Raw genomic sequence first — 20,383 nt, 5'->3', positions numbered from 1 at the left:
TAATTGGTTCTTTTCATATCTACCTATAAATTATTTCATTCGGTCTTTATTTGTTCTTTTAAGATGGAAATTATTTCTTCACTTTTTTAGCACCCTAAGCACATTGATTTGATGATCATGAGGAGAAGGAGGTGGAGGAGAAGAGGATGGTGACAATGATTATCATTATTATTATTTTATTAAAGTCTTTGAGAGACTGTTTTACAAAATTAATCTCCTCTGAAGTAATTTCCTATTCCAATTGTTGATTTTGTTATGTTGTCTATCTTTTGTAGCATTAGATTTCTACATGTCTTTGGAAACTTGAGTTTGTTTATTTTAAGTAGCATCTCTCTATTTCTCTTCCTTTCCCTCTTTCTCTCCTTCTGTGTAAAACACTTCCTTTCTAGTTGCTTTTTGTGACTGTCTCATTTGCACCCCTACTCCTGATCTAATGTCCAGAGCCTGGTCTTAAAATGACAATAAGTGGCTCTTCTCCTGTAGAGATATGGGGATGTTGTGGATTCAGGTAGAGTGCCAACAGTTTCTAATTGAGAATAATAATCAATATTTACTGAGTTAATACTATATGCCAGGCACTATTCTACATATATTATTTCATATAACATTCCTAACAGTTCTATGAGTTAGATACTACTACTACTATTGCTACGACTACTATGACTATTACTTCTACTATCACTACCACAATGATGACCCTTTTACAAATGAGTAAATTAAGGCATGTTACATAATGCCTTTAGTGAAGACAAACCAGAACATTTGAATGAATGAATGAATGAATGAATGAATAACTAATCCATTGTTGCTGGTAGTAGATAGACTGAACTCAGACTAAATTAATTTTCTGGCTTTTTTTCCCTATCATTATTAACCAAAACTATGGGTATATGTCACTGGAATATAAGTTTGTAGTTTATAATAGTCAATTTTATTAATATGAAATTATTTTATTTCTATGAAATTTTTGTAGTCCTATAGACAAGTACTCTCCTACTCCAAATCTCTATCCAACTCTCACCCATAGAAAGCACTTTATAATGTCAAGGGAAAAGATGTGATCCAAAGGGCAGGCTGAAATGCTGAAAGTGATACCTAATAGTACCTATCTCATCTTTTTTGACTCTCATGTTAATTTTTATTATACTTATTTTACATATGAATAAATAGAGTCTCCAGGAGTTAAATAAATTGCCTAAGGATATATTGCTAGTAGGGGACAGACTCTGAGTCAGGAGGCAAACTTGTGTCTTCTGATTCTTAATTATTCTTTGCATGTTTTCATCATACCATGATACCCACCTGTAATGAAATACCCACCTATAGCAAGAGACAAACAGCTCCCCCTCCTCACCATTTTTATTTCTTATAGAGATGTTTATAGTTATGGTAGGTTCTTCAGAGATCACGGACAGGAACTTGGATGTCTCAGAAAAGAAAATCAAGGACTTTATGGAGGCACTCCAAGTTGCTGGTCAGGTGAGGACATCTCAGACATCTTCCTGGCTCCAGCCAGCATAGGACCATCTCGATCAAGGTATTTGGTTGGGCACACACCCATTGTGCCAGGAGAGTGGGAAAATTTCCAGTCAGCAGAGCACTACTTGGTCCAGTCCATTCATAGCTCCAGGTCTAGTTCCAGTGTTCCTAGTCTGACCCATATTCTTCACTCCTCAACCTCTGATCCAGCTTTAATCCTCTTTCTAGATTCACTCTTCCTCTTCCTTTCTTGACCAGGGATCATTATTCTCTTTATTATCTTTACCCTTCAACCTTCCTTTCTCCTTGAGTCCCCTCTCTCCTATAGTTGTCAGCAGATAATGTCTTACAAACGCTCAAGTTGCTGAAAGTCAAAATCCTAAATAACAAGATGGCAACTCCACGATGCCAGAAGGTGACAGATATCATCGTTGACTACATGAAGACCATGGTGAGGAGCTGTGCCTCTGGGTTGGGAGCTTTGGGGAAAGAAAGCACCCCAGGTATGAGCCCAAGAGTTCTTTCTGGTGGATGATGACACTTGGAAACTATGTGAGAACTTGGATATGAGTATCTCATTTCTAAACAGTTTGCTGGAGTCCATATCTTGTACTGTGAGCCTATCTCAAGAACTGTGACATAGACAGAACTGGAAGATACAGTAGTGAAGTGAAGTGGTGAGGCAGGAGGAGTGAAATGGAAAGGGGGAAGGATTTGGGCTGTTGATCTCAGAGCCTGACCTGGTTTTCAGACTGTGTCCTGGGATTCCTTAGGTGGTCACCTTTGTTATTACAACTCAACTAAGCATCTCAGTCTATTTACTAACTTATTTAAACCCACATATCTGTATGCTAACCCACCTTTAGACTGAACATTCATGATATCTACTTATCCATCTATTCACATACTTTGTACTTACTTCCCTGACATTGGGTTAATCTGGTTCCTTATTTTCTTTGTTAACTACCTACCTATGGGGTATCTTCCTTCCAGTTTGCCTGCCTTCTTTGGCAGGCCTGTCTTCTGATCAAGACCACTGACCTTCCAGGGACTTCCAAAGTTGCTTCTGTAATGTACCCACTTTCCTGATGATTCACTTGCTGCTGCAGTGAAACCTCTGTGCTTTGGAAACCTTAATCCCCACTCCCACCCCAATACACAGATTGTGCGGATTTCTTGTCTTCCTGTTCTTTGCACACTTTAGGAAGCTCTTGCCCTCCATCACTGGGAAGGTGTCTGTTGGATGGGTGGTAGGTGAGTTCCTGCCTATTCGATGGAGGAGAATCACTTATTGACCAAATCTGATTCTCAGAGCTGTGGGACTCATCTAGGGGATTAGCCTTGGAACAGTTAGTCTTTCTCTTTTCAGAAGCCAGAGGGAGAACTGGAGGAGTTGTGCACTGAAGTCCTATTGGCTCTGGGGTTCCAGTCTCCAGGAATAGTCATCTTCAAGCTGTGGGACAGATGGCATTTGAACAACCTGCCCCCAAACGGTCTCCTGGTTGCAGTGGGGAGACTCATCTTCTGCCAGGGTATAGATCCCTATTGTGGAAGAGTTAGTCTGAGAAGAGGATAGGGCCAGCAGGGGGTGGGGGCATTGTATTTATTCTAGACTAGCTTTATCCTCCTGATTCCTCTCATTGGACATCTCCATTTAGTTCAGTCATGGGGTGTATGTGTAGATGGGAAGGGGACAAACTAGGTCCCTATTGGGCTGCTGGGAACTCAGGAGGGAGTTTCTGGAGACCAAGAATGGCAGAGTAGGACATATTAGGGCATGAGAGACTGTGGAGCTGGAGAGAAGACTCCAGGTGGAGAGAGAAGGCAGAATAGAGTGGTGGGGTGGGGCAAAGGAGGAAGCAAGGAGTGGTTTACTTAAGGGAACCTTAAGTTTTGAATTTGATTAGAGGCTTGGAAGGTAATAGTGTAGCAGGATGAAGCCAAGAATCACCATACAATCTCTATCCTGGTGGCTATTGGTGATGGCAGTGGCTCTCTTACTCATTCCACTCCCCTCTCCCAATCACAAAGTATGAAAAAATAATCAAGTCACCGGCCTATGACAGTGACTTCCCTTTACCACTTGGAACTGGGGCCAAAGAGAATCTGGGGGAAGTCAGCTGACCTTCTGGGCATTAAGATAAAAATGACAAGGCATGTGGTTTAGGCTGCACAGCAAGCTCAGAGGACACAGTAACAGAAATTGGAAATGTGTATCCTGATATAATCAGGACAAATGTTTTCACATCCACTTCAGACATCATCACTCTTTATTTCCTTAAGGGTCCTTGGAAGGGAGTGTTCATGCCTAGGCTGTACCAATATCTTGTATCTGTATGCTGTGCTAAGATCCATTATTGAGCTTAATCTTTCCAGCAGCCCTGTGCAGCAGTCACATCAGGAATTGTAGTCCTATTTAACAGTTGAAGAAGCTGAAACTCAGATAAATTAAGTAACTTGCTCCAGGTTGCCCAGACTCTGGAGGCAGATCTAGGATCAGAACCCAGGTCTCCTGCCTCCCAATCTATAGAGTTTCCTACACTAAGGCTAGGATGCACCCCTCCCTGGGCTAGGGATGTTTTTCTTGTACTCTCTCTCTTAGGTGCAGACCCCTACATTGGTGTCACATGGGAATATATCCTGCACCTTCTGAGGATGGCCCAAAAGGAGGATGACATGTTGGCAGTATGTCATGGTGAGGATTAGGAGGGTCTGGGGAAGACTCTACTGGAATAAGGGAGAGAGGAAAGAAGGGAAGAATGAGACTGGGTCCCTCTGAATATGGATCCCAGAAGGCTGGGGAGGGGCAGGAAATGTCTGAGAGCAGCTGCTTTTCTCCATCTGACTTTTCTTCGCCTGATCTGGGGCAAGGACCAAGTTTGATTAGGGATGCTGTGGGTGTAGACAGCCTCAACCACTTTCCCTTTCCCTGCTGTGTGGACAAAGTGTGGTCAGAAAAGAGAGATAGTTGGGGAGATGGTGAATGGGTTGGTGTTTCCCAGCACAGGACACCACAGACCCTTTTAGAGTTGGGGATGAGAAGACTGTGCCCACATGTATGTATGTTTCGTTTTGTGGGAAAGGAAAGGTGATGTGCAGCTCAAACTCCCTGTAACCCTCATAGTGCTCAAAGGATTGGTCATCAGTGCCCGGAAACATCTGGATCTGGGTACTAAGAATGATGAAATAATGGACATCACACAAGAGGCGCTGTCCATCAAGGCTTACCTCACCCTTCGGGTTCTCTTCAATCGTTGGTCCCTGAGGAGCAACAACAAGGTGGGATTGTAGATAGCAGGGGCTGGATGCATGGGCTGAAGGAGTAAGTCTTGAATCAAAGATGGGACAGGGCCATGTCTAGCCACTTATTGGTGGGAGGATAACTTAAATGGCTCTTCCAAAAGAGCAGGGTGATTCTCCTCAGGTTCCTCTTCCCATTCTCCTTAAAATGGTACTGTCAGAAAACTCCACTGTCTGTTCACATAATATGTATGCAATTAAGCAACCTTACATTTACTGATTACCATCATTTGCTAGGCACTGTGCTAAACCTTGCAGATACAAAGAGGACTAAGGCAAAGCCTCTAAAGGATTATCTTGCCTTCATCCCTGAGGTGAGGCAAGTTTGTTGTGTTTCCTTGGGCACAGGTGACAGAGGAAGCTCTGGTGATAATTGGCCATCTCTTCTTCCTCATTCCACCATCCAAACTCAAGAATCAAGTGAACCGTTTAACCCGATGGTTAATGACTTTGATGTCTGCAAAACTGGCACCTTTCTACATTTCCCAGGTGATTGGAATGGGGTGAGAAGATAATTTAATGGGTTTATGCTTTCCATGTTTACTGAGTAATTAATGCTGGGGTTGGCAAAGCACGGCCCACAGGCCAAATCCAGCCTGAAACTTGTTTTTGTAAAGTGAGGTTTTGTTGGAATTCTGCCACTCCCATTTTGAATTCATCTCACACTTTGAATCTCTCTGACTTTCCTCTTACCTCTAGACTCAGATTTAAATGGCTCATCAGAGTAGATCAAGCCCACCTGGATAATGTCCCTATTTTAAGGTCAACTGGTATGGGACTTTAATTATGTCTGCAAAATCTCTTCATATAAACACCTACATGACTGCTTGATTGAATAACTGGGAGAAAGGCTCTGGAATTTGGGGGGGCCATTGCTATATTCTGCCTACCTTAGAAGTGTTACACCAATATTAGATATTTTTAGGAGCAGAGGACTCGGAACCACTACCCAAATTTTCTGATTGTTGTTTAAGTCCTTCTTCCATTTCAATGGCATTCTTCAAACCAATTTCCTTTCAAATTTTAATGGGGATTCTGCAAAAAGAAGATGTGTTAGTTAGCAAAATGGGTGGGAAATACTGAGTTAAAATTAAATAAATATCTTAAATGCAGGACTTCTCAGAGCTTTCAGTATGTAGGCTAATCTGGTCCTCCAAGAAGCAAATACTAACATGTGATTAGAGGTGCAAGAGATTTATTGGAGAAACACCTGTGAGGGAAAACAGGGATAGAACCAGAGAGGATTTGGAGAGCCATCAGACTATGATGTATGTCTGGCCCTTGATAAGGCTAGGGAGAAGGAGGGAAGGAAGGGAAGGAGAGAGGAAAGAGAGGAAGGTTTTAGATTATAGTGCAGTTGTAAGAAAGTTTTAGTAAAGCCAACAGGGAGTCACTGAACCGAAGTTACCCATCAGAAAAGTCCTATATCTTGAAGGACTAATAGGCCCGCTTTAGTGGACCTGCCATATTCAGTCATTGGCTGGGACAAACCTGTGGGAATCTGACTTCAGTTTTAACACAGTGATGGATTTTAGAGCATGGTAGCTGCACATATTGGTCAATTATGCACCAATACGCATCTGAGAGGCATATTTTTCAGGGTTACTAAATATGCTAATGTGCATTTGTGAATTTCAAAGAGGAGGATTTTTTTTTTTTTGAGTGCAACACACATTAGCATCAAGTTTCCAGTGACTACAGTGTTCAGTCTACTGTTATGCTACCACCTCAAATACACTTTCCTTGGTATATGAAGGGATGGCCTTTCTCACACATATGCTCTGAGTTTTCCACATTAGTGGACCAGCCACACAATCTCTTGTTTAATCTCCCTTCTGGCACATGTCTCCATGTTGCCTGGTGTACGGTCTATGAATTTGGAACAAAGGTTTGCTCTATGTAGCCAATTAGCCAGTTGAAGGCTGAAATTTGTATACCAACTACTAGTCTGAAGATTATTCAGGTGGAAATTTCACCTCATGTCTTGGCTGACAGTGGGAATGTTTTGACTACTCCCTTTCTCCTTCTCATTCCTCCTCCTCCCTCTCTCCAAGGAATGGTGGTCAAGAATCAAGATAGTTATCAGCCCACAGTATAATTTTGTTTGGACATCAACTAGCACTAGCCAGCTCTATTTAAGCAAGCTGGCCCTAACTGGAAATCCATCAGGTAGACCAAAGGAGAGGAAATGTTGATTTTTTAAAATTTATCCTGCTCCTTTGAAGGCAGCCAATACTTGCAATGTTGAATTTCCCTATAGGTTTCTGTGGAATAATGAGATTATATGAAAATAAGTATAGCTTATTGGGCAAAGTGGAAGGGCAGGTCATGACTGTGTTAGGCTATGAAAGAACTAGACCCTGAGCCTTTTTTGGAAATGTCCAAGAGGGAAGTGTGAAACAATGATGACTTGGGCCATCCTTGAAGAGTAGATGTGAGGACAGAGGATTTCTTTTGAGGCTGTGGAAAGTCTGAGCTGACTTGTACTTATTCTGTCCTTATGCACACAGTGTATCTTCCAACTTATAGATGCTCTGGCTCTTAGTGGCTGTGGAGGTATAAACTTGGAATCCCAGCTGGGAAATATTATAGGCATGCTGTTCAAACAGGTGAGTGTTATGGGGCTAGAAGGATTATGGGCTTGCTTTCTCTCTTCTTTGGAGGTGATGGCTACCCCAGCTCAGGTCACAACCTCCACACGATGGAGGTGTCTTTCACATGGTGACCTTAACCATACACATCAGGTTTCCCTGGAATAGGCAAATGCCTGGATTCCGGGAACTGAGTGGGATATTCTCCATGAGGTAAATTGGGTACATTCTACATGTTTCTTGAAGGTCACAGACCTTTGCTGCTTCCCCCTAATCTCTGGTCAAAAGGCAGAAAGTTCAAACCACTCCATAATACCTGTGCGAAATGTCAGGCCCTCTGTTTTGCAGCCTAGAGTAGGAAGAGGAAAACTGAACATTTTGCAGAAAAGGGTTACCTTCTGTATGTTTAATTTGCTTCCCACTGTCTTCTTCCCTTTGGGGCTGGGAATGTAGATTCCTGGGTTCTGTTTTCTTGTTCTCCTTATGGCTAAGCACCACACTTTCCATGGATACATGCCTTGGTTTCCTCATCCACATTCAGGGCCCTTAGTTTCAGTCCTCCTAGGTCTGATGGCCTTGGTCTCCCCACAGCTGAGTGAAACAGTTGAGGACTCAAATCATCACTCTGTACAGAACCACAGCCTTGCCCTGAAGGCCTTCTATATCCTGAGTAAGTTACCACAGTTCCCTAACCCCAGGTATTTGTGTGGGTGGGCACTCAGGATCATTTTTTTGTCTCCTTGGACTGGAGCAGGGGCCTAAGTTCCCATAAGAGGCTTCCATTCTTCTAGATTAAATGCAAAGTGATCCATGTGAGCTTTGCCTGAAATTCAATGAATCTCGAAGGGTATAGACATAGCTCCATTCCCTTTACCTGAAGTTGACTTCTCTTTCTCCTTCACTGATTCCCAGCTCAGAAAGGTGATCCTGTAGGGGCTCCTGGGTGGCTCAGTCAGTTAAGGGTCCAACTTCGGCTCAGGTTGTGATCTTGCAGTTTGTGGGTTTGAGCCCCGCATTGGGCTCTGTGCTGACAGCTCAGAGCCTGGAGCCTGCTTTGTTTGGATTCTATGTCTCCCTCTCTCTCTGCCCCTCCCCCACTTATGCTCTGTTTTTCTCTCTCTCAAAAATAAATAAACATAAAAAAAATAAAAAAAAAAAAAAGAAAGGTGATCCTGTAATTACAACACTAATCATCATGAAAAGTGTGCTGACCTATGGGAGGGCATGTGGTGGGGCCGTGGAGGGACAGAGCCCAGCTCAGGAAAATGATCTGGCCCTGTGCTTGGCACATGGTAAATGCTGAGTAAACACTGGCTCTCTTTTTCCCTTTTTCCTTTCTCCAACCTAAAGGACACTAGTTTATCTAGTTCATGGCATCGTGGTTTGCTAAACATGATTTACTTCTACTTACCACTTCCTACTTAAACATACACTTGATTCCCTTGTATTCGCACCCTTCTGATAGCCAAGTTATATAATGATCGGGTGGTAACCTTAATACGAGAGAACGTGGAATCCAAGGATCCAGCCAAGATAGTATCAACCATTCAAATTTTCACAGATGTGCTCCAGAAAGGTGAGTGGCCTGGTCCTATGGATCTTCTTTCCTATGAGAGCTCTTTTCTCTGGGAGACAGTCCCATGTAGTAGTTAAAAACTTGGTTTTGGGGCGCCTGGGTGGCGCAGTCGGTTAAGCGTCCGACTTCAGCCAGGTCACGATCTCGCGGTCTGTGAGTTCGAGCCCCGCGTCAGGCTCTGGGCTGATGGCTCGGAGCCTGGAGCCTGTTTCCGATTCTGTGTCTCCCTCTCTCTCTGCCCCTCACCCGTTCATGCTCTGTCTCTCTCTGTCCCAAAAATAAATAAAAAACGTTGAAAAAAAAAAAAACTTGGTTTTAAACTCAATGTAAACTCAAAGTAAACTCAATAGGTTTAAATCTTGGCTCCACTTCTTATTAGCGTGCAAACTGTAACAGGTTGCTTTTAGTCTGTACCTCTATTTCCTCATCTGAAAATGGAGGTAATATTAATACCTACCTTTCAGGGTTTTTAGTGAAGATTAAATGAGAAAAACATATGGGAGGTGCTTAGACCAGTTCCCACTATGCAGTCAGTTTCATAGTGATGTAGTCTATGATTGTTATCTTGGGGGAATAGGCTTCAACTCCAATCAAGTGTTTGCCAAACCTTTGCTTTGTGCCTAGCACGGTGCAAGGTACTGAAAATAGACACTTAAATAAAACATAGTCTCTACTCTCAAAAGAGTTCACTATCAAGCGGGGAATATAAAGCTGTTCAGATAGTGAAACAATGCAAGATAATATGTGATAGGTTGTTTAAATGTGAGCATGGTGATGTGCAATAGGAAAACAGAGAAGCTTGTCAATCCAGAGATGAGATGGGCTCTGTGCAGGAGATGCAGGCAAGGAGGTTGTAACAGCAAGTTAGGAGAGGGAATTCACATAAAGAAGAACAGAAGAACAGTGGTCATAGTTCTAAAGGTTGAGATATATATGGGGCAGGGGGAGCAGCTGGAGAGGTGGATTTGTGTGGGCAGTTATAGGAAACTGGAAAGGGCTGGAGCTCAAATGCCAGCTTGATGAAAATACTGTTTTAGGTCACTCTTCAGTCTGCTTTGAAGCAAAAGTATGGTGGAAATAACCTCTAGGGATTCTAACTGGCCCTTGAATACCAGGACAGTACCTAGAATTCCTCCCAGCTGTCTATCTTCTTGTGCCTCCCAAAACAACAGAGAAGGGTGGAAATTGACCCCCAGCTGCATGTCTGTCTTTTCTCTAGTGCCCCAGACAGAGCAACTGAAGAATGAGGTGATGCATTCAGTCATAATCATGATTCAGGAGGATCTCAAACCAGTGAGCAGAAAGGCTAAATGTTTGGGCTGGGAGGGCAATTGGTTTTATGAGACCTCGAAGTTGTATAAAATGGAGAGGGGGAGGTTCATGGATGAGGGGAGAGGTAAGGCACTCTTACCAAGCTCTTCATGGCCTCAGACATTCCCATGGTTACATTTGGGCTCTTCAAACCTGAGAAGGATTTGAGAAGTGGACAGGTGGTTCCAGCTATTTTCTGAGCCTTGTCAGTGGGGACACAGAGCTCTAAAGGATACTAAAAATTCAGAGGGGAAGAAGACCTCAAACATTATATCTAGCATGGGGTCTGAGAAGCCATGGTTTTAACAAGCTCTGCCAGGCTTAGAGGCAGAAACTGCTCCCAGCTCTGAATCGTGCAGGACAGGGAGAAGAGGAGCAGTGGTTTAGGGTGCCAACTGGACAACAATGACACTATCCCTAAAAACAAAGTCCTAAATATTCAGAAGGTTAATGGAGATACTGGGATCATGAGGGCTGGGCCCTCAGGACTTGAGGGATTCATTCCTGGCTTTCTCAACGAAGGCCAGAACATGGTACTTCTCCTGGACTCCGATTTCTCCCTACCCAATACTTCTGCCAATTTCTTATCTTATATAAGGTGTGGGCAAGCTAAGTGCTTACAGTTCTTCAGGAGGATGGTAGCATCCTGGTAGCAGCTGAAATGGGCTAGAATTTGAGGGTGGAGTAAGGTGGTCAGGGTCGGTGGCTGTCATCCCCTGGAGCCCACTGAAGAGTCACATTGGGTTTGAAGTCAGGAGATCTGAGTCGCTTGAAGATACCCCTCACCTGCTCTGGTCCTCTGTGTCCTCACCTGGAATACGAAGGGTCATACTGATGTGCCTTCCTATGTTGCCACATGATGGTCTATAACCCCCACAGGTGCGAAGGGCCCTCCTGAACTTCATCGAGATGCTGATCCAGCATGACTACTTGGCCCCGCCCCAGGGGAGCATCATCATCAACTATGTCATCAAGCTCAGCGAGTCTGACTGCTCAGTGAGCAGGGTCCAGGCAGGGAGCAGACAGAGGGTGGGAGCAAGAGAAGGGCAGGTTGGGAGCAGAAGGGAAAGAAGAGGAGGGTATGGTTGGCACAATGGGAATGGGCTTTGACATCTTAAACTCTGAGAGGTGAGCCAGGGGAGGCCTTGAGCCAGAAGACTCAGCTAGCACTGGTTTCATATTAAAATATTTCCTTTTCTTATTCCAGAATGAAGAGGACATCCAACTAACGTGTTCCAAAATCCTACAGATGGTACAAACAACTAGGGTCAAAGAGGCCCCTTCATCTCCTCCTCCCCTGACTCCCCAGATCACTACCCTGACACCCAGATTGCATACTCTCTGCCTGCCTTCCACCCCCTCCCAACTCCATATAACCCCTTGTACTGTCTCTTCCACCCTCCCCACCTCTGTCTGAAACCACTCAAGTGCCTGGGACTTCTCTAAGAAGTGGCTCAGTGGAGCAGAAGAGGGTCACTAGATGGTAAACCTGGAGGCCTGAGCCTGGGTCCTGTTCAGCCAGTTTCTGGCTGTAAAATCTTGAGTAAATTGCTCTCCAGGTTGCAGTTTCTCTTTCTGTAAAAAAGTTGGTGATTATTCACCCTTGCTGGTCTTAGCAATCTCTAGGGATTCTTGAAGACTCCTACGGGTTGCTGTGTGGGTCAGAGTTGAGTCAGGGGCCATGGGAGGAAAAGCTGTGATTTACTCTCCCTCCCAGAGTCCCCCTCTCCCAGCAAAGCTGTCTCCTGATCACTAGCATGTCTTCTACCCTTGGGATGTTCCCCAGTGAAGGTGATTACAAGTCACACAATTCCAAATTTCAAGAAGCCCCTCTATCTAATCAAGTCCTTCCTATTGTAATTTTAATCAGGACCTTGGTTATGTTTTACCAACATGGAGTGGAAAGGGAAAGAGGGTGAGAGGGAAGGGCAGGGAATGGGCAGACTGTGTATATAAGGTCTCAAATGCCCCTCCAGGAAAGGAAGACAAAGCCATGGGGTTGGAGAACTTATGGTTGGGGCTAATTTGGGGCTTGACATTGAATCCCTTGCCACATCTTACTAGGTAACCTTGCCCAAACTGATCACCTTGGTATGCCAGCCCAGCAACACCTTGGCCTTCGTGCCCCTGAGTAAGATGGCCACGAAAATGGCTCTGAGGGCCCGTTCCCTGGGCCAGGTTCCCTACCTCAGCAGCTTTCACCTCAGGCGTAAGTACACGGTGGGGAAGACTGTGGAGAGAGGTTAACTGTGAAAGCACAGGCTGCCACAGGCAGGGAGAGTGGGGGCAGGAGACAGGGTGAGATTCTGAAGGGGCGGTGGGTGTAGGGACAGGGTGCAGATCTGCAGGGCTATGGCTGTGAGCCTGAGCCATGATGGAGGAGGTAGGCAAAGGGTTAGCACAGCAGATTGATGCCATTTGGCCCTTCACATGAATGAAAAGGGGATTTCTCTGGGAGACAGGCAACCCCAGACACAAATCCTTCTTGCCTTTATTCCTCATCTTGAAACACTGGAGTAGAGATGTAAGAATATTGTTGTTAATTACAAAGTAATGTGTACACAGACATTCCTGACCCTTTGCCCCGATTCTGAGCATTACTCTTTGTTCACCCCTTCTTGACCTCGAGTCCCAGTGGGAGTCAGAGTTGGGGTGAGGATATCTGTTCAGCACATTACTTGGGGTATGTATGTGTGCTTGTGTGTTTGGAAAATAAGCATTCTTTATTAGGGTTTAAAAGGTGGAAAGGTAACAAATTACTTTCCCAGTGTTGAGAGTTCTGATTATAATCCATATGAACAATAGATATTTAAAATATGGACCTAGGATTTTCAAATATGAAAGTCTACACTCAATAAAATGTATACCTGGATTACAACTTAGAATAGTGGGAGATGTTTTCAAGGTGTCCACTAATAGAATACACTCATGGGTAATGACCATTCACCATGCTCTGGCTGGACAATGCCAGGCTGACATAGCAGCCTTTCTTCCCTAGTTTCTCTCTCTCTCTCTATCAAAAAAAAAAAAAAACTTTTAAAATTGTGATATAGGTGACATACAGTGTTGTATTAATTTCAAGTGTACCATGTAGTGATGTGACAATTCTATACATTATGTTCACCATGATAAGTATAGTTATCATCTGTCACCATTAAGTATGATTACAATATTGTTGACTATATTCCCTACTTTGTACTTTTCATCCCCATGACTTATTTCTTTTATAACTGGAAGTTTGTACCTCTTCATCCCCTTCACCTATCTTGCCCATCTCTCACCTCTGGCAACCATCTGTTTGTTCTCTGTATTTATGATTCTGTTTCTGTTTCTATTTTTCTTTGTTCATTTGATTTGTTTTGTAGATTCCACATAAAAGTGAAATCATATGGTATTTGTCTTTTTCTGTTGTGCTTATTTCACTTAGTATTATACCCCCTAGGTCCATCCATGTTGTCATAAATGGCGAGATAATCATTCTTTTTTATAGCTGAATAATATTCCTCTGTGTGTGTGTGTGTGTGTGTGTGTGTGTGCATGCGCGTGTGCGCACGCATCTGTTTTCTGCTGGAAATGGTTTGTTTTGAGGCTGAGTCAAAATGTCAAAATCCCCATGGCAGTGGCACCAATGCTCACTCTCCACTTTGCTTTTTGTCCTCCACTAAAGAATGGATGGTGGGCTGCTGGGAATGGGGGGCTGGAGGTTGGGCATCCTGGAGCTGGCACTGACTCTGTCCTATTCTCTTATCCTCTTTTAACTCAGCTACCCAGTTCATCTCCCCACAGAAACTCCTGACCCATCTTGTGGTAAGTGATGAATGAATGGGATGAATACTACCTTACCATCCATCCTTCCATCCATCCATCTATCCGTCCATCTCCCCATTCTACAAATAGTTGAGTACCACTCTATTCCAGGCATTGTGCTGGGCAAGGAATAAAGGGTAGGGCCAAAGATCATAGAGACTTTGGGGAGAGGTGATCCAGGCCAAACAGCTTGGAGGAGGGAAGGAATGTGGGTTGGAGAAGACCTGGCCTGTATTCTATGTGGCCTTATTGTGAGCTGTTCTCTGTTGATCTTAGACATGGCTTTCTGGATCTCATTTTCTCAGCAAGTATGTTTTGAGTTTCTCTATTTGCCCAGACATTATGTTATAGACATTATGTATACTTGGAAAGACAAGGTGTAGAACTGCTCTTGAAGTGTTCACAGTCTTAGTGGGAAAGACAAGCCTGGGAATAACTACCCATAATGCAGTGTGATAAATGTTAGTAGAGGAATACATGGGGTGCATTGGGATCTTAGAAGAGTGATGGGCTGATTTGGTCTCCAGGAATCAAAGAAGGCATCACAGAGGAGGCAACGTTTTGAGAGCATCTTGCAGAACATGTAGTTCACAGGTGGAAAAGAATGGGAAGGTCTAAGCTTCAGCTCTACCATTCAATGGATTTGTTCTTATTTTCTTCCTTCTTTTCCCTTAAATCCATTCTCTGCCTCCTGCTCGCTTCTCTTGTTTCTCAGATGTTTTCCCTGAAGCCCTATAGAGAAGGGGAGTTTGGTGTAAGCTCTCTAAGGCTACTATATGCCCTGCATCCTATCACCTCCCTGCACCCCGTTATCAACTCGAATGTGGGCCAGCTGTGGATGACGGAGATCCCACAGATGTTGCAGATGCTGGATGGTGAGGGGTTGGCTGCAAGGTGGGAGAAATGGAGCTGGGGCAGGGGGGCAGACTCCAGAAGAGATGAAGTCCCGAGGTACAGGATGGATCTTCCTTGGGGTGAGGAGAACCAGGACCAGTCTCTCTGTCTTTCTGAGATGCCATTTGGGTAGGTCTGCTTCTTGGACCATGTTCTTCACTGAGTAGATATGCAGTCCAGAATTCTGTGGCTCCAGAGTTCCCAGAATACCCCTTCTTGTGGGCAGAGGATCAGGGAAGAGTGTGGGCTTTGGAACCAGAGAGACCCAGGTTGGTATCCTTGTTCTAACACTTGCCTGCTGGGTACGTTTGACCTTTGAAAAGTCATACATTTCCTGGAGCCTCTGTAAAGTGGGAGAATAGTTATATTGTGGGGTCATGGTGAAAATTAAATGCGATGATGGGCATAAGGCCCCTGGAATAGTGTCCAGATGTTGGTTCTTTTTCCCTATCTGGGGCCTTCTGGTCGGGCAGATCATGCTTTCTCCTTTCCTAGATCACACTGAGAAGAGCCTGAATCAGGAGGAGTGGGAAGGCAGGCTGCTCCAGGTGAGCACCGTATGAGACATTCCTCCCTCCACACTTGCCTTCTTTCTCCTCCTTAGGATCCTGAGGGAGACCCCCCAGAGACTGAGACATGATCAAGAGACCTCCCTACTCAAGAAAACCTATTTCTGGGGAATCCTTGGCTCCTGGCCTCTGCATCAGAGTCTCTGACTATATCCTAAACCTTAATTTACCTTCCACACCCTCAAAGTCCGACTGTCAAGAGAGAGTAAGGAAATGGGGCCCTAGCTTTGTGATCTTGGGCAAGTTATTTAGCCTTTTCCAGCCTCAGCTTCTTCATCTGTAAAATAGAAATAACTCCTATCTCTCATAATTGAATAGGATAATACAGGAGAGAGAGAGAGCCTTGTAGACTATAGTTTCACATACATAATTGGCATTACCATCATTGTTGCTATATTGTCATTCTCAGTCCTGACTAACACCCTCTGTATATTTCAGCTCCTCCCCATTTCTTGAGCTCTTTTTTCATATTTACAGACCATGTCCCCTTGTCTCTTGCTTCTTTCTGACCCACTTCCATGAGGCAGAAAATCCCGCCCACTGCTCTGTGTGGTCCTTTTCTCCCTTTTTACTCAGTTTTCAAGTCAGTCATTATTGGCTATCGATGATGACAGCTGGCTGGAGCAACTCATTAAGGTTGTCTTGGAGAGGATAAATTATTTCAGCGATGATGATGAGGAGGAGAAGGTAGGTGTGTGTGTGTGTGTGTGTGTGTGTGTGTGTGTGTGTGTCTGCGTGCATGGCACACCACACGGCTGGGGGTGGTAGTTGCAAAGAGACAAATGGGGGGGTGGAGCTTGGGGGGAGGGAATACAGAAATGTACATGAAGTACAGGTCTTGGGGGAAAAGCAAACCCATGTTTCTTGGTCCTGGGGAAGGGAGGGTTGGGGAGGACATGGAGCTGGTGGTCACACAGGAACAGCAGAAATATCAGTGTCTTACATTTGCTTAGTGTTTTGGGTTTTATTAAGAACTTTGCCATTTGTTGTCTTAATTAAACCTCCCAGTAGTTCAGAAGTAACAGATTAGATCTGGTATTTGGGTGCAGTGGAAAGATTATTGACCTAACAGTCACATTTAAGCAAGTTAATTCAAGTAATATTTGAGGGCATACCATGGATCAGGCACTGTGCATGATGTTGGGGCTGCAGAGCTGAGTAAGGAGGAAGGGCTCCTTTGCTCACAGAGTTCAAGGTCTGTGCTGGTGAAGGCTTTGTTTCTGTCCCGGCTTTTCCTGTGTTCCGGGTGTAATCTGGGTCAGGTGTCTCAGCCTTCGTGAAATTTCAGTTGACTCACTTGGGAAGTAGCAATAACTCCTACAGCACAGGAGAGTGGGTGAATATAGACAACAACATCTGTGCAGTTGCTCTGTAAATTCAACAGACCAAATAACCAGACAGTTCAATCCAGAGGGACTCAGAGTTTTACACAAATTATAGGTAAAATTGGCACCTGATTCCAGGTTTCTTGATTTTTAATCTTATTTTCCTATCACTGAGCAACACTTTACTTGGGCTTTGGGGGGTCTCCAGGGAAGAGGCCCTATTTCCAAGACTGATTATTAGCTCTCTAATTATTAATAAATATTTATGAAGCACCTGCTATATGCAAAGTTTCGTGGGTGGTAAAATGAAGCAAGCAGGAATTCTGATCTTATCAATAAAGTTATTAAAAATATGTACTAAATGCTCACAGCACAGGAGGCATGAATCAGGCATAGAGTACTCATATAAAAGACACAGACTCTGCCTTCAGGAAATCATTGTCTGCTTGAGCAAACAGAGGACAGAGTGGACAATTACAATAAGTGTGGTAAGCATCAGGATCAAAATGTGCACTGTTTGCTTGGGAACACAGAGGGCAGCTGTTTACTTGGCCTGTGGGCACTGGCCAGAGAAGCTTTCTCAAAGGCAGTCCACCATCTCAGTTCGCTCATGACTGTTCTGGTTTCAGCTCTGAAAGTCCAGCATATTAGGAAATACCTCAGTCCCGGGAAAACTGAGAAGATCATCACTCTAGAGAAGAATAAATAGGTCTGGGAAGAGTAATCATTTGTCAGCTGAGCAGAGAAGCAGTTTACCTTAGGTCAGGTTTCATAGAAGCAGAGCCTAAGGTGGGGGTCCTTGTCAAGTGATTTAGCAAGAAAGTGCTCTCAGGAGAAGCTGATAAAGTAAAGGAAGCATGATACGAAGGGGAGAGGTTAAGTAAGGATATGGGGAGCCCTGGATGGAAACTATACTGCAGAGTCTACCCTGTTAGAGACAGGTGAGGGGGGCTTTTGTACTTCCCCACCCCTCCACCTCTCTGTCACTTCCATAGTTGGTATGGGGCAGGGATGGGAGAGAGAAGAATGTAACTCTCAGGCACCTCCAGGCAAAGAGGCCCAAAAAGGCTGCAGGTAGGAACTGCTCATGATGGCGCCTGCAGTCAGGGAAGGGAAGGAACCCTTGAGTCTGGCCAAAGCACTAAAGGCATCTGCTAGGGGAAGAAAAGGTGCCCACAGACAGGAGGTTTTAGGGGGAGAGTTGAAACATTCACTGAACATCTGGTATACCCTATTTGTCTACTGTGTCAGGCACTGTGTTAGCACTGGAGTTGAGCAATGAACCAGACACGCACTGCTCCTGAGCTTTATTCTCATTGGAGATGAGAGCATGGGGCAAGTTAAGAACTAACCTAACAAATACATTAACAAGATAATTAGCAGCTGTGATGAAGCTTTGAACGAAAGAAGCAGGATGGTGAGCTGGAGAGGAATTTAGGAGGTCAGGGAAGGCTCACTGAGCCAGGATCAGAAAGAGAATGAAACAGCATTTTGAAGAGCCCAGGGAAGATTCCAGACAGAGAAATAGGAAATATAGAAACCCTGAGGCAGGAAAGTGGGTGAGTACGTAAATATGAGTATTACAAGGTAGACAAAGGCAATGCACAGTAAGCAGGGATAAAGACTACTGAAATTCAGAGGAGGGAGAGATAAACATTACATAAAGATACTTTTTCGATTATGCTATGTTAATTTTAAAATTACACAAATTTAAGGAACTGTTTTTATTTTTATAATTTTTCAAGTGAGACTTTGTTATCAAAATTTATTTTATTTTTTGTTTGTTGTTTTTTAATTTATTTTTTCATTCAAGTATAATAGACATACAGTGTTGTATTAGTTGCAGGTGTGCAATACAGTGATTTAACAATTCTATACATTTCTCAGCGCTCATCACAATAAGTGTACTTTGTCCACCCACCCACCCCCACTCTGGCAACCAGCAGTTTGTTCTCTGTGTTTAAGAGTCTGTTTTTTTTGTTGGTCTCCTTTTTCTTTGTTCATTTGTTCTGTTTCTGAAATTCCACATATGAGTGAAATCATATGGTATTTGTCTTTCTCTATTTCATTTAACATTATACCCTCTAGGTCCATCCATGTTGTTGCAAATGGCAAGATTTAATTCTTTTTATGACTGAGTAATATTCTATTCCACATCTTTATCCATTCATCTATCAATGGACAGTGTTGCTTCCATATCTTGGCTATTATAAATAATTCTGCAATAAACATAGGAGTGAATATATCTTTTTGAGTTAGTGTTTTCATTTTCTTTCGGTAAATACCCAGGAGTGGACTTACTAGACCATATGGTTAGTCTATCTTTAATTTTTTGAGGAGCTTCTGTACTGTTTTCCACAGTGGCTGCACCAGTTTGCATTCCCACCAACAGTGCACAAGGGTTCCTTCTCCCCTCCCCCCCCCCCCATCCCCACAAACTCTTGTTATTCCTGGTGTTTTTTATTTTAGCCATTCTGGCAGGTGTAAAATGATATTTTTTTGTGGTTTTGAATTTTCACTTCCCTGATAATTAGTGATGTTGAACATCTTTTCATATGTCTACTTGCCATCTATATGTCTTCTTAGGAAAGATGTCTATTCAGGTCGTCTGACCATTTTTTAATTGAATTATTTGCTTTTTTGATGTCGAGTTGTATAAGTTCTTTATATATTCTGGATATTAACCCTTTACCAAATACATCATTTGCAAATATCTTCTCCCATTCAATAGGCTGAATTTTTGTTTTGTTGATGGTTTCTTTCACTCTGCAGAAACTTTTTGTTTTGGTGTATTTCCAGTAGATTAATTTTGCTTTTGTTTCCTTTGCCTGAGGAGACCTATCTACAAAAATGTTTCTATGGCTGATGTCAAAGAAATTGCTACCTATTATTTCTTTTAGGAATTTTATGGTTCCAACTCTCACATTTATGTCTTTAACCTATTTTATTTTTGTGTATGGTGTAAGAAAGTGGTTCAGTTTCATTCTTTTACATGTAGCTATCCAGTTTTCCCAATTTCATGTGTTGAAGAGACTTTTTCCCATTGTATATTTCTGTCTCCTTTGTCATAGATTAATTGACCATAAAAGCATGGGTTTATTTCCGGACTATATTCTGTTCCATTGATTTATGTGTCTCTTTTTGTGCCAGTACCATGCTGTTTTGATTACTACAGATTTGTAGTGAAGTTTGAAACCTGGGATTGTAATACCTTTTGTTCTTCTTCTTCAAGATTGCTTTGCCTATTCAGGGTTTTGTTTTATTTGGTTTGGCTTGTTTGTTTTTTATAATTCCACACAATTTTTAGGATTGTTCTACTTCTATGAAAAATGCTGTTGGTACTTTGATGGGAGTTGCATTAAATTTGTAGGTTGCTTTGGGTAGTATAGACATTTTAACAATATTGGTTCTTCCAATCCATGAACATGGAAGATCTTTCCATTTGTTTGTGGCCCTGATACCAAAGTTAGATAAAGGCATTACAAAAAAGGAAAACCACAGGACAATATCTCTGATGACCATGGATGCAAA

The 20,383-nt window shown here is 43.3% G+C and overlaps 1 protein-coding gene across 1 annotated transcript in view; it reads left to right on the top strand.

The window, feature by feature from the left end:
- Positions 1-1,249: 1,249 nt before the first annotated feature.
- LOC124502354 (maestro heat-like repeat-containing protein family member 1) overlaps positions 1,250-20,383 on the top strand; it is a 76,465-nt gene continuing 57,331 nt past the window's right edge. Inside the window, exons 1-17 of the mRNA XM_047066978.1 lie at positions 1,250-1,479; positions 1,808-1,930; positions 2,849-3,011; positions 4,082-4,174; positions 4,604-4,758; positions 5,128-5,268; positions 7,290-7,388; positions 7,962-8,040; positions 8,836-8,946; positions 10,166-10,239; positions 11,137-11,253; positions 11,465-11,509; positions 12,322-12,466; positions 14,021-14,064; positions 14,780-14,939; positions 15,454-15,506; positions 16,104-16,214. Of these exons, the coding sequence (XP_046922934.1) occupies positions 1,375-1,479; positions 1,808-1,930; positions 2,849-3,011; positions 4,082-4,174; positions 4,604-4,758; positions 5,128-5,268; positions 7,290-7,388; positions 7,962-8,040; positions 8,836-8,946; positions 10,166-10,239; positions 11,137-11,253; positions 11,465-11,509; positions 12,322-12,466; positions 14,021-14,064; positions 14,780-14,939; positions 15,454-15,506; positions 16,104-16,214 (1,818 nt within the window). The 5' untranslated portion in view covers positions 1,250-1,374. The remainder of the gene's footprint in view (positions 1,480-1,807; positions 1,931-2,848; positions 3,012-4,081; positions 4,175-4,603; positions 4,759-5,127; positions 5,269-7,289; positions 7,389-7,961; positions 8,041-8,835; positions 8,947-10,165; positions 10,240-11,136; positions 11,254-11,464; positions 11,510-12,321; positions 12,467-14,020; positions 14,065-14,779; positions 14,940-15,453; positions 15,507-16,103; positions 16,215-20,383) is intronic.

The sequence above is a fragment of the Lynx rufus genome, unplaced genomic scaffold (assembly GCF_022079265.1).
Source record: "Lynx rufus isolate CCGP_SWC_20201006 ecotype Redwood Valley unplaced genomic scaffold, mLynRuf1.p SCAF_7, whole genome shotgun sequence".
NCBI classification, from domain to species: domain Eukaryota; kingdom Metazoa; phylum Chordata; class Mammalia; order Carnivora; family Felidae; genus Lynx; species Lynx rufus.
Note: the sequence above shows the minus strand (reverse complement) of the source record. Positions and strands in the feature narration are given on the sequence as shown.